Below are 13,178 nucleotides of genomic sequence, written 5' to 3' on the forward strand. Positions count from 1 at the left end.
TTTTCTTACTACTAGATATAAGGATAGCCTTCGTTTTGTGGCTAGCAAGCTCAAGTCCAGTCTGCTTTAGGCAATCGTGGGTTATACCTACTGCCTTATTAGGGATTTCCGTCACCTCTCCCTTTTGATTTGCTACTACCACTACTGCAATGTTATCTGCAAACCCTACAACCGTTGCCCCTTCGGGTAGCTCAAGCCTAAGTTCCCCATCGTGCATGATGTTCCACAATAATGGGCCAAGCACTGACCCTTGTGGGACCCCTCCCTTTGATAAGTTTTCGTGCCGCTCTCTGCGTCATACAAATGAGTTCTGTTTTTCAGGTAGTCAGACATAATCCTTCTTATATATGTGGGTACCTCTTTTTTCCGTAGTGCCTCGTGTATCTATACACAAGGCACTACGTAATAGCCTACTCTATACGCTATACTCTATCTTGCCCCAGCTGGCTGAGTTAAACGCATTTAAAACATTCAGTGTAATATTAGCATAGTACTTCTTGGATCATCCTTTCCATATTTTTCCTTCTATTGCAGTTCTAGCGGTGTCGACTACTAAGCTTACGGCATTAAGAGTAGACCTTTTTACCTGAAGCCGTATTGATATTCCGCTAGTTCGCCTGGTTTTTCAATGACTTAGTCAATTCTAACGCCGATTATGCGTTCTAAAATCTTGCCCGGGATGTCTAGCATGCAGAGTGGTCTGTATGAGGCAGCTTCTCCAGGTGGTTTATCTCCTTTTGGTAGTAGCCCAACCGTTGCTTGCTCTAGTTCTTAGGAAACGTCTCTTCTTCGAGACATGAATTGTACAAGTTCACAAAGACATCAGGGCGTGCCTGTATAGCTTGTTTCAATGCAATATTGGGTATGCTATTCAGGCCTGGAGCCTTGTTGTTCCCAATTCTTTTGTATGCAGCCAGTAATTTCTCTGTGGTGATTGGCATCGTTGGGTCACAGGCTCGGGTAATATTTCCTATAACCTGCTCGACCTTATCATTCGCAGATTTAAACAGCTGTATTTCTTCTAGAGCCAGCAGGAATGTCTCCTTATCATAATCCTTCGTTTTCTAACCGACTCTTTTTGTCGTTGATCTCCCGTTGGATCTCTGCTTTGATATTCTCATCTCCATTGTTATCACTTAGTGGTCACTATTTGTGTAATGAGCGCTTACCGTTCACGATATAACTAAGCCAATCAGGCAGCTGCTGACAAACGTGAGATCTTTGATGGACCCTGCGTCTCCTGAACATCCCTGGTTAACTAAGACCAAGTCAAGGAGGGCGAATGCTTTTAATAGCGCTCGTCCTCTTCCGTTCGTCCTTTGACTGCCCCGCTCTACTGCCCAGGCGTTGAATTCGCCTGCTATAAGCACCGGTTTTCTTTCTGCAGCATCCTGTACTAGCCGGTCCAAGAGTTGTCTGCATTGTTCTATCGACGTGTTAGGAGAAGCATAGCAGCTGTAAATGTGTACGCCTGCGACCTTTGCGCGTTCGAATCCTTCATTACGTCTCGTCATTTTCCCTGAAAAATGGCGTCTCCGCATGCCCATATCGCCGCTTTACCAGTACTGTCCATATCCTTTGATGGTTTGTCCAGGCCTCTCTATATTGTTCACATACGACCAGCTGTGTAGTCTCTCTTCCCACCTGTACCTCCTTTGCAGAGTACACAGTTGTGTTGGTTCTTACACTCCTTTGCTTTGTGCCCATCTTCAGCTACCCTGATTCTACAGTTGACCCATCCTATTCTGATCTTCTGTAGCTTAGTGATCTTAGCCGATATCTGAGCTGGTACCCGTATCACTGCAATCTGCGTGTCACCATACGTCTTTCGCAGAGATCTTATCGTAGAGACTTATATTATGATTTCTTCGCTAATTTCCTTCTGTAGTGCTTCTAGTACCTCGCCAAGGCGATTCTTTTGCGTTATGCAAACAGCTCTCTTATCCCTGTCTGCATCAACCTCCATTTCCATATCACCTGCGTCTTTACATGCAGCAGGGGTCAGGTGATAAACCTCTGCGGCTCCTAAGTGAGTTTGACACCCGCCCCCCCCCCTTCACTCTATGGGGCCAGCGTCGACCACCGGGGCTTTTACCTGTTCGCAATCGACAGCGGGACTGGGCACTGTGGCTTAACCTACTTGGGGTAGTAATGTTATTAACTCACTATCCATGTTTGATTTATCTTCGGGGTTTCTTCCCCTAGCATGTTTGGTCCGCGGAGCATATTTTATTTCTGCTTTACCCTTCGGTCGGTTGAGGAGATCTCGACGCGCTGATGAGCATTTCTCTATCCGCTACCCAGGGGACACGCCACATACGGGGTATCGGCATTCCCGCGCGGGTGTGTGCATGTATAGTGTAATATTTCTGGAACTACTCCGTCAATATCAATAAAATTTGACATGCACATCTTTTTTTTTAATTCTGAATTCGGGAAACCAGTTATTTTTTATGTTCTCAACTATTTTTTTTATATTCATTTTTTGATTCTTGTAAAACACTATATTTTCAATTATCCCATTGTTACGAACAATTCAGCTATAATACATTTGAAAGAAAATAAAAATACCTATTTTTCCTCGTTTGGTCTTCGGATCGACTGCTTTGTTCGGCAGATAAAATGAAAAGGCCGATGTTTTTTAAATTCATATCTCTGAAACTAAACATCATAAGCTCACGAAAAAATTATGTCAATGGGTCACGTATCAAACTATATTCCATTAGAATTTCAAGTGACATGACCATTTGACTACTCATTTTTTCAGTAATAAATCAAAAACTGAAAAAAATGACTTTTTTGTGCCTTGATTACGGACGTAAAAAGACCTTATTGCACTTGATATTTTGGAAAAAAGTAGATATTTTATGTGTTTTTTGACTTTAAGACCTTGGAACACAATATACTATTTATGCTCGTTCCTAACGTAAAAAAAATTGTACCATTACTACACATTTAACGTTTCTCTTTCTAAAGGTAATATTCTTTATTTTTAGGTTTTAAATATAGATCCCAGAGAGAGAAGAATTTTAAAAATAGTCCAAATTCCAGCGAGTCGCGTGACGAGTCTAACTTTTGGAGGCCGTTTGTTAGATACATTATTTGTAACTACTGCAAGCCTGAATACAAAGCAAGGAAACAGTATGGAACCTTATGCAGGTCGTGTTTTTTCTGTGAAAGGTTTAGGTGTGCGTGGATTGGTTCCCAATAAATTTAAATTAAACATTTTAAATTTCAAAAAAGATAACAACTAATCAAATAATACATTTTTTTATCAATATCTAATCCTTACAATAGAATTGTAGGTATAAAATAAAACGTAATCTTGTTAATAAATGAAATTTAAATCATAATAAAAGAAATTTAGTTTATAAAAAATTAGGATTACAATAAAAATACCAGCAACAGTTATCATGCTTGGTGGCGCCAGCTCATTGTACTTAAATATTTCTACTATACTATGTAGATATATTTTAATGTATGTATAACCTCTATTAATATAAGTTTGCCAGTTCATTAATAGCATTAATTTATAATGCTACTGTTTCAAAAAGTTGAAATTTTAAAAAGTTTTTTCTTTGGTAAACGAATAATCTAAGATATTGGTTTACTCAATAAAAGCTTATTTCTTACGTTAAAAACAACCTTATCTTTAATTAATTATTGCTTAAAATGAGTTAATGTGTGCGTTTTGAATGCGAATATAATCTCTTTCGTTTATGTTTATTTTTATTTTATACCTCGGCTAAGTTCTTTTTGCAGCTTATGAAACCGATTAGTTTAAAAGGTATTAAGAAACAAATTCTTTGTGTCTCACCCTGTACACCCTGTATATCTGAAAATTACTATTTTTGTTAAACCTTATAACTCGCTAACTAAAGTTTAAATTGTTTTTAAAAATTTCATGATTTTATGAGGTTATGAGGACCCCATGGTATTTGAAATATTTAGGTTTAAATTTTTTCTTGAAAAAATTATATGATTTAATATTGTAACAAGTGCTCCATCCGTAAAATAATAAAGATTGAGAGTATTTTAAAAATCATAAATATACTGTATATTTAAACAATGTTTTATCCATTGAAACTATAAATTTTGTTGGAGGAAGCTACGTGCCAACGAATTAGCAGCGGTTTTTTTAAAAAGCATTAGTCCTTGTGAGTAGCTAAAGAACGCGGGTTCCTGGCCCCTCCCCCTCTCCATCACTCAACTCTTTGACTCACCAAGCAGGTAAGAGAGCAGAGCTGCGCCTCCCCACCGCAGACCCAGGGGTAGCGATGGAGGAGAAAGAAAGTGTACTCCTGGCAGTATACTCCGGGTAGCTCACACCTGGCCACGATCTCTGTCCAAGAGGCTGCTCAAAGTCAAGCCGTGGCATGCTAGCAGCGGGACATCTCCCTACTACCGCTTAGAATATTCTAGCGCGGAGCTAGCTGCACGCGTGGATTAAGTTATAGCGCAAGCGTGTTTATGTACACGCACTTTTATACTGCGAAGTTATTTTGCGTATTATCAAGCTCTCTCTCTCTCTCTCTCTCTCTCTCTCTCTCTCTCTCTCTCTCTCTCTCTGTCATCTGCTCTTAGCAAGTACAAGACGCTTTGCCTATCGCCTTGTACTTGCTTCTCGTAGAACCACTATTTTCTGCCGCTTTTTGCCTTCGGGCATTTTTGTTCGCAGTCTGTTGCACGCTCCTTTATGCAACCTTCAGCCTGATCTAATTTTCGCTGGAGGCTGCAGTCAACTCACTCTGTCAACTTCGTTACAAGTTTGCTCATCTCATCCTAACCTCAAAACGCTTGGCTTGGCTTGACTTTCCTAATTTGGCTTGCTTTTCGCTCTCAACAGCACACGCAGCGACGGAAAAACATCAATCCGCACAGCTGCTCAGGTCGGTATAGTAAGCGCATAGCTCTGTCACACGCTCTACGATAAAATGAGCACAAATAGTGAGAAAGTTAGAGAGGCGTATCAGACCTGCGAGGAATGTGGCAAGGACATCCAGACAAAGGAATCCAAGCTATGTGAAATCTGCAGCCACTTCTTCCACATCCACTGCGTATCGTTTCACTCGGTGTAAGTTAGGGGCGTCACGATGTTAGCGTGTGCGGATGCCGACAACAGGATGAGATTAGAGACGTCGCTCAACGTGGGCGGCTCTAAGGGCTTCAACAACAACAAAAAGGCCCTCTTAGCGCCCACGTCAACTAACCCTTCGCGCAACCAATCACCAACACGTCCAACACGTCCAACTACCTCAACCTTAGCATCAAGAGGAGAAATCACACTGCAATATGTCTTTGCAGCTGTGAAGGACGTGCGCGCGAGGCAGGACGAAGCAGTAGAGTCGCTGAGGATCACCTCTAACAGGATTTCCGGGTTGGAAACGAGATTGGCCCTTCTAGAACACCGGCTCAGCGCCCTTAACGACCTGATCCAGCTTCAAGCTCGCATGACAAATGCGGAGCAGACCACCACGGAGCTGAGGGCACAAATATCGGAACTGTCGTCAAGACCCCCTCTTGCGCAACCCTTGAACAACACCACAAACGACACTACAACTACACACGGCTAAGCTCGACGCGAGTATTCTGGAGGAGGCAAAGGCCCCAAACTATCAGGGGCTTATCAACGTCAACGAGCTGCTTCCTCTGGAGATACACAAGCTGCGCGTCAGGGCCAGGCAGGAAGCAAAGAAGAGGCATGGATGCAGATCCTATCTCCGGGACAGGACGATATACATCTGAGCCTCGGAGCACACGAACAGGGCTACCGTCATCAACTCTGATAAGGACCTGGATACTTTTTTAGCCCGGAGATTACCAATCAACAGCAGCAACAACAACAACAACAACTACGACAACAGCAACAACGACTGAAGACAACGCACATTATTCGCTTTACACCACCTTCATCTTCATTATCTTCGCCTGCACCTGCATCTTCCAAGGTAACTCTGTCCAAGGGCTTAAGGGCCTGCCACTTTAATGCTAACTATCTTACGGGTCACATTGATGCGGTCAGGCTCTTCTTGTCTACACGTCCTTTCTTTCACGTAATGGCTGTAACTGTAAGCTGGCTGGACAACAAGATAAAAAGTATCCCTTTAATTGACAACTATACACTCCTAAGACGTGACAGAAACAGGAACGGTGGAGGTGTGGCACTCTACATACATAACATCCACACAGCTAAAATCATTTCCTCATCTGATGGCACATGGTTGGGCAGGCCAGGGAAGCTGGAGTATCTATTCTGTGAGATCTCCGCCAGGGGAATCGCTCCAATCTTTGTCGGCGTTGTATATCGTCCACCCCATGCCCCTTTTATCCAGAGCAGTGGTCTCATCGAAAACCTCACCACTCACATGCACTGTTACTCAACTAAATTAATCATGGGCGATTTCAATGCCGATCAACTCTCAACATCTGAGGAGGCAAAATTCATCAGGGCCTTCATATATGAAAACTCCCTTTAGTCGGTTCCATATGGTGCCACGCACCAAAAGCCGGAATCCGACACCTGGCTTGACCTCTGCTTAATCGACGAGCAGGATCGCCTGCTTGCGCACTGGAAGCCTGACACTTTTCATAAACGGACACGACCTTATAACAGCCATACTCGACGTACAGATGCCACGACACGTACCCCTAACTTATACTTACAGAAACTACAAAGGCATCTGCGCCGAGAAGCTAAGGGACTTCCTCGGTGCGTGCGACTGGTCATTGCTCGCCACGTCATCACTAAACGACTGCATCACACTACTAAACACTAACCTAACAAACGCTATAAGTCATCTCGCCCCATTATGTACAGTGACCCCAAGACCAAAACGTCACCCGTGGTTTACCACGGCTTTTCATGACCTCTTGAAAGAACGGGATCGACTTTATCGTCGCTTCCGCAAATCACGTCTCCCTTTGGAGTTGTTTCTTTACAGACTGGCCAGGAATAATGCTCATAGACAGGTTGAGGATGTCAGGCTGAATTATTATCATTTACGCCTGTCATCCCTGACTGACGTCGGCGAGATCTGGAGAGAGCTTGAAAGACTTAGAATTACTACCTCCAAAGAAAAACCACCTTCTCGCTTCTCCATTGAAGACCTCAACAAGCATTTCAGCGGTGTGTCCACCGATCCGCTAATCCCTGCTGTTGGGGATTATCTGCGCAAGCTCGAGGGTCAGAACACCCCTGAACATTTTAATTTTAGGGAGATAACGGAATCGGACGTAGCAGCCGCGATCATGCACATTGACTCCCAGGCAAGGGGCAGCAATGGCATCCCACAGGTTGTAATTCATAAGGCACTGCCAGTACTCGCTCCCATCCTCTGTCGTATTTTCAACCTGTCGTTGAGCGAGTCACGCTTCCCCTCTGACTGGAAAAAGTCACTAGTGCTCGCGCTAAACAAAGTCAGTTATCCAACAGCATTAACTGACTATCGTCCGATCTCCCTACTATGCTTTCTGTCCAAAGCACTGAAGTGGCTAGTTCACAGGCAAATCTCTGAACATCTTGAATCGAGGCTCTGCCTTGATAATCTCCAAACTAGTTTCCGCTCCGGACACAGTACACATTTAGGCCTTATCAAGCTGATCGACGATGTCAGGCTTGGGATCAACAAAAAGATGGTAACACTCCTTCTTCTTTTCGATTTTAGTAAGGCGTTTGACACTGTGCCACGTCAAGCTACTCAGCAAGCTAACCTCTTTCGGCTTCGCTAAGCAAGTCATCCACAATGGGGAACTTTCCACCTTTCGCTCACTCAACACCGGGGTACCGCAGGGATCTGTCCTGGGTCCTCTGTTGTTCTCGCTGTACATCAATGATATCAGCTTCTGCCTCGACTCCGACATATCTCATCTCATATACGCAGATGACTTGCAGATTTATAGCCAATGCCGCCTGGAGGAGCTCGACTTCTGTTCCGAGAGGATGACTGCTAATGCCAACAGGATTTCAGGCTGGGCTGCACAGAATCATCTAAAACTAAACGTTCGCAAAACGCAGGCAATCGCCCTGGGCTCTCCCTACTACATTAACGCTTTGCCAAATTTTTCTAATACCTATATCAATATAGGAGGAGCCCGGGTCGAATACCAATCATCGGCACGCAGTCTAGGGTTGGTGCTCAACTCTAAGTTAACCTGGAAACAACACGTCACACAATTGTGTAAACGTGCCCACACACTAATGTACAGATTGAATTTTTTTAGAAAGAACACTGATCAACGACTGCGCAAGCACCTTGTGCAAGTATTATTATTCCCTATCATTGACTACTGCTCACTAGTGTACTGCGACCTGACTCAAAAACTAGACACCAAGCGACAGAGACTGGTGAACATGAGAATCCGTTACACTGGCCAAACGCCACAAATAAATTGATTCAAACAAACACTAAATGGCGGAAGCAAGTAAAAATATATTCTCTAGTACAATTCGAAAGAGCCTCCACGGAAATGTTAAAATCACAACTAAATGAAACTCTTAGCGCAGTTATTACGAGCCTGTACGAAAAATTTCTAATCATTGTGACTGGGATATTCGGTTTACCGTAAAATCACAAAACATCACTACTCAAGATAAATTTTTCGAGTGGTTAGCATTCAAAGATAATGGGAAAACTCGATTTTCTATTCATTTTACATGCATGGTAAGTGGTCTTTTTCGTGCATGTATCATGAAAATAATTATTCGCAGCATCCCTTTTGTCTGAACCAAATCTACTGATTACATTTTATCGTCGCTCCCTACGAATAGTAGCACTGTACAAATTTTCCAGCGAAAAGTAGCACAAATCAGATTCTTATTATAAGAAAAGATTCGTTATTTTATAAATAAAAACAAATATTATTAAGGCAAAACTAATAAAATGGCAAGATTAATTATTATTATAACTTTTTTTTTTAATTTTAACACTAAAAATTTTTATAGGAAATACAATTTTTTAATTTTTTAATTAATTTAAAAAAAGTTTTTGGTAATTTAATTTTTGGTGGTCGTAGTCCGGATCGAACTCTTACTTTTACCGATATTAAGGTTTAAATGGCTTATAAGATAGGTAACACACACACGCACACACACACACACACATATATATATATACATACACATATATATGGCCATAAAAATGAGTATAAAACGATCAGAATCATACAAAAAAATCTTCCGAATTCAGAATCAGAAAACATATGCACGTAAAATAGGATTGGTCACGTAATTCCAGAATTACAACATACACACACAGATAGCCATCCGGACGAAGGTTTTCTTAAAACGCATGATTTAAAATACGTTTCTATAAAGTTTTAGCCAAATTTCAAATTTTCACTATCACAAAGCTTCTTCTAGGAGGAAGCAACCTCTGCAAATCTAAAATCATCGGAAAATCTAAAATATCTTTCTATATGTAATGTAATGAATTTTTAATCTAGTTTAGTGAAAAAGTAAAATGTTTCAGTAAAGTTATTTTAATATGTTATAACAGAATAAGGCAAAAAACATGTATCAAATACAATATAGGAAACATTTTTTTTATTGCTTTGAAAATAAAAACTTATTCTGCTACAAGAAGTACTTTCTTGCACATATAAAATCAATTTTTTCCAGTCAAACCATTTAAATCTTTTTACATCAATAACATATGCACACACATATCTATGGCAGGGACAAGGCTCGCGATTGCATGTCTGGCAGCGGTAGCGACGGCAGCGCCAACAATCATCCCAGAGATGGGGATCGTGTTGAGGAGAGCTAAGGTCAAAAAGCTGGGTATCCATTTGCCTAGTTGCCGAAGCTATAGACAAGGGTTTATAAAGTATTTTCTTAATTTTTTCTTTTTTTTTCTTATTCGCTTGAGTGCTTGACCGGCCCGTCCCCGTGCAGGGGCCGCCGCAGTTCACCTCCATCTAACTGACTATGACTATAACTATGGGGATTATGTTTGACTGCTTGGCATAATAAGCATACTGCTCCTTGTGGCACCTCCGTGCCAATAAGACCCTCCAGATGGGCTATCTCGTTTTCAAGCCAGTGGAATCGGCGTAGCTTCATCGGTGTGCATAACAAAGCGGCTGCTCCAGAAAATGTCTTATAACTGGAGATGCCACAGCATACTCTTCTTCAAGAGTGTTTACAAATTGCTGAAATCCCTGAGCCTGCTCTTTCTCGGATTTGAGCACAAGACTGAAGCGCTAATGTCTCTTGAACATGTGCTGGATACTGTCACACGGATCTGCCACACCAGCGAGATCGGCTGGAACCATCACCCCTGTCTTAAAACTTCCCATCATCCTTGCAGTTTGCTTAAAGTGATCCTGAAATTATGACGTTTATTTTTTTTTATTAAGATTGACGATATAAAATTCATGAAATAATATCTCATATTTGTATAATATTTTTACCTTTTCGTAGAAGACTGTAATCAGATCAAATGTCGCAGAGGGCTTCTGGAAGACTGATTTAATATTTTAGGTGATGGAAAACTCGAAGATGATTCTTCAACTGACTAAACACACAATACACGCAATATTTTTATTATTAATTCTTTTGTTTGTTCTAGGTATAATAATACTTTGGTTTTTAGTAACACTATCTGACGCTAAATATTTCTCTTCGAGATCATAGTAATGTAATTTCAAAGATTCTAGAGCAAAAAGTTATTCTATATTTAATGGATTTTCATTCACTAGAAAATTATTTTTATTAATAATTTTTAAAATTTGGTTTTGAAGTTTTTGTACTTGGTCCCGAATATTTCTATATGCTCCACCCCAAGCGATGATACCATAGCTTATGACGCTATGAAAGAATGCATAGTATATTATTCTGAGTGTATCTGTAGGCATGGTTTTAGAAATTTTATAAAAAATACTGGATATTTTGTTTTCCCAATAATATATTGCATGTGGCTGTCCCATTTTAGGTTACTGTCAAAAACAATTCCCAGATATTTAAAATGTTCTACCCTAGTTACATTTTTGTCGAGAATTTTGACATTTATTTGAGCAGGTACACTTCCAATGCTACTTCCAAAAGTCATGCAAACAGTTTTTCCTACATTTAAGGACAGCTTGTATACTGCCAGCTACTCCGCTATCACAAATAAATTGTTCATGGTAACTTGTGTTTCTATCCAATCATTACCAGAGGCTAGTATCATCTGCATAGGAAATTATGAACTCAGGAGGGACCTCCTTTAAGATATCGTCAATACCGTCTACGCTGACTACTTCGTATCTGTCACTTAGATAGCTGGAAAGGAGATCCAACGCTTGTCCCATGATTCCGATACAATATAATTTTGCCAGTAGTAAACTGTAATCCACAGTATCAAACGCTTTCGCCAAGTCTAGGAAAGTTATTATAGTAGGCTTACTCTTATCAACATTATTATAAAGTACATTAGTTATGAAGTTCAAAGCATTTTTCGTACCAATCTTTCGCATGAAACCAAATTGTTGCTTGAAGATTATTTTGCTCTTCTCTACAAAATCATGAATTCTATTATATATAATTCGCTCAAAAAATTTTACAACGTTGGATATGAGAGAGACCGGTCAATAGTTCATGATTTTATGTTTCTCGCCAGATTTATAGATCGGCACTACTTCGGCCCTTTTTAGAACATCCGGCCATATCACATTTTCAATACACTTATTGAAGATATGGGCCAGAGAACCTATTATATGGTTACATAATAGTTTCCAAGTCTTTGCATTCATCTTATCAACTCCCCCATTTTTCAATTTCAGTGTATTTATTAAAGTTGTTATTTCTACCGTACTTGTTGGTGTCAGAAAAATCGAAATAGGATTCATATTCGACATTTTCAGTTCCGTGTTTACTGGATTACCGATATTCGCACTCAGATTTCTACCTATTTCACAAAAAAAGGTATTCATATTTTGCGCTATTTGGAAGTTGTCGGTAATTTTGTATCATTTATCTTTGTATAATTTATGGTATTTATTTATTTTATTTATTTTTCCACCAGAAAAATTTAGCAAACAACAAACTGATAACGCGATTTATTTATTAATTATTTAGTACTAACTGTATATTTTTCAATGTATACAGTTCGCTTCTTGTGCATAATTTATGAATGGATCAAGTGTCTATTTGTTTATTTCAATTTTATCATATATTTTGTTGCGACAGTCGGTCGGTGTGAGCTACGATTGTTATAACGATGCATTGCTAATTTATCAAATTTTAAAATAAAAAAGGAGTTATAATAAATATTGAGGCTGTAAACAAATTAAATGTATCAATTTGATCAGTAAATCCAATAGTAAATCCATTTATTTATAATATTTTCAAAAATTAACGCGCACAAGAGCTTTATTACTAAATTTAAGTATAGTTATTTGGTATCGGTTTGTAGAGGATTTCACAAGCATTAAAATTATAATATTGATTATTGTATAATAATAAATAAAATGCTTGGGAAAATTTACACAAATTGGCGTGCGCGTCGGTAGCGGCATTAGTGTGAACTACAGTTATAGAGGAGAGGGCGTAGGTGGACCGAAGCTACGTAGGAGGAGATGCGAAAATTCGACGTAAGTGAGGGAAAGCTCAGATATAGCGGCTTCTCTCACTCGCTAATTTTCGGTATCTAGGCGGAACGAGACCTCAACAACATCGAGAAGGGAGGACTTTAGGTCCTTCGTGCTGCCAAACATCAGATCATCACTCCGATCCCGACTCTAAGTAAACTCGGTATATTCTCGCGCTTGTACGCATTGATAGAATTCGCGCTTGTACGCACTAAGATTTGTACTTAAAAAAGAATAAATGCGCGAAATATAAACTCTGTGTGAGTTTATACGATGTCTAGCAGTAGCATCAGACAGCAGCCAGAACAGCATAGGACAAAGTAAGTAATTTATAATTTTGCTGTCATATCTTTTCCTCTTACTTCTCTATAACCTATCGCTTGGATAAGTAAACTGTTTGAAACCGGGTCATTTATCTCTCTCTCTCTCTCTCTCTCTCTCTCTCTCTCTCTCTCTCTCTCTCTCTCTAAGAATTCAGATACAAATAATTTACACTTAGAGCGTCCGTGGCTCAGTTAGTTAAGGCGCACGCCTTAGCCATCCGAAACACGTTCGCTAAAGGGGTCGTGGGTTTGATTCTCGGTGAAGTCACTCGGACTTTTTCTGAGTTA

General features: G+C 40.2%; 1 protein-coding gene across 1 annotated transcript in view; it reads left to right on the plus strand.

Annotated features, from left to right (window-relative positions):
- Nucleotides 1-4,049, plus strand: part of LOC100116079 (regucalcin) — a 405,396-nt gene extending 401,347 nt beyond the window's left edge. The window contains exon 6 of the mRNA XM_031925976.2: nt 2,997-4,049. Coding sequence (XP_031781836.1) covers nt 2,997-3,254 — 258 coding nt within the window. The 3' untranslated portion in view covers nt 3,255-4,049. The remainder of the gene's footprint in view (nt 1-2,996) is intronic.
- Nucleotides 4,050-13,178: the final 9,129 nt, after the last annotated feature.

The sequence above is a fragment of the Nasonia vitripennis genome, assembly GCF_009193385.2.
Source record: "Nasonia vitripennis strain AsymCx chromosome 1 unlocalized genomic scaffold, Nvit_psr_1.1 chr1_random0002, whole genome shotgun sequence".
NCBI lineage: Eukaryota > Metazoa > Arthropoda > Insecta > Hymenoptera > Pteromalidae > Nasonia > Nasonia vitripennis.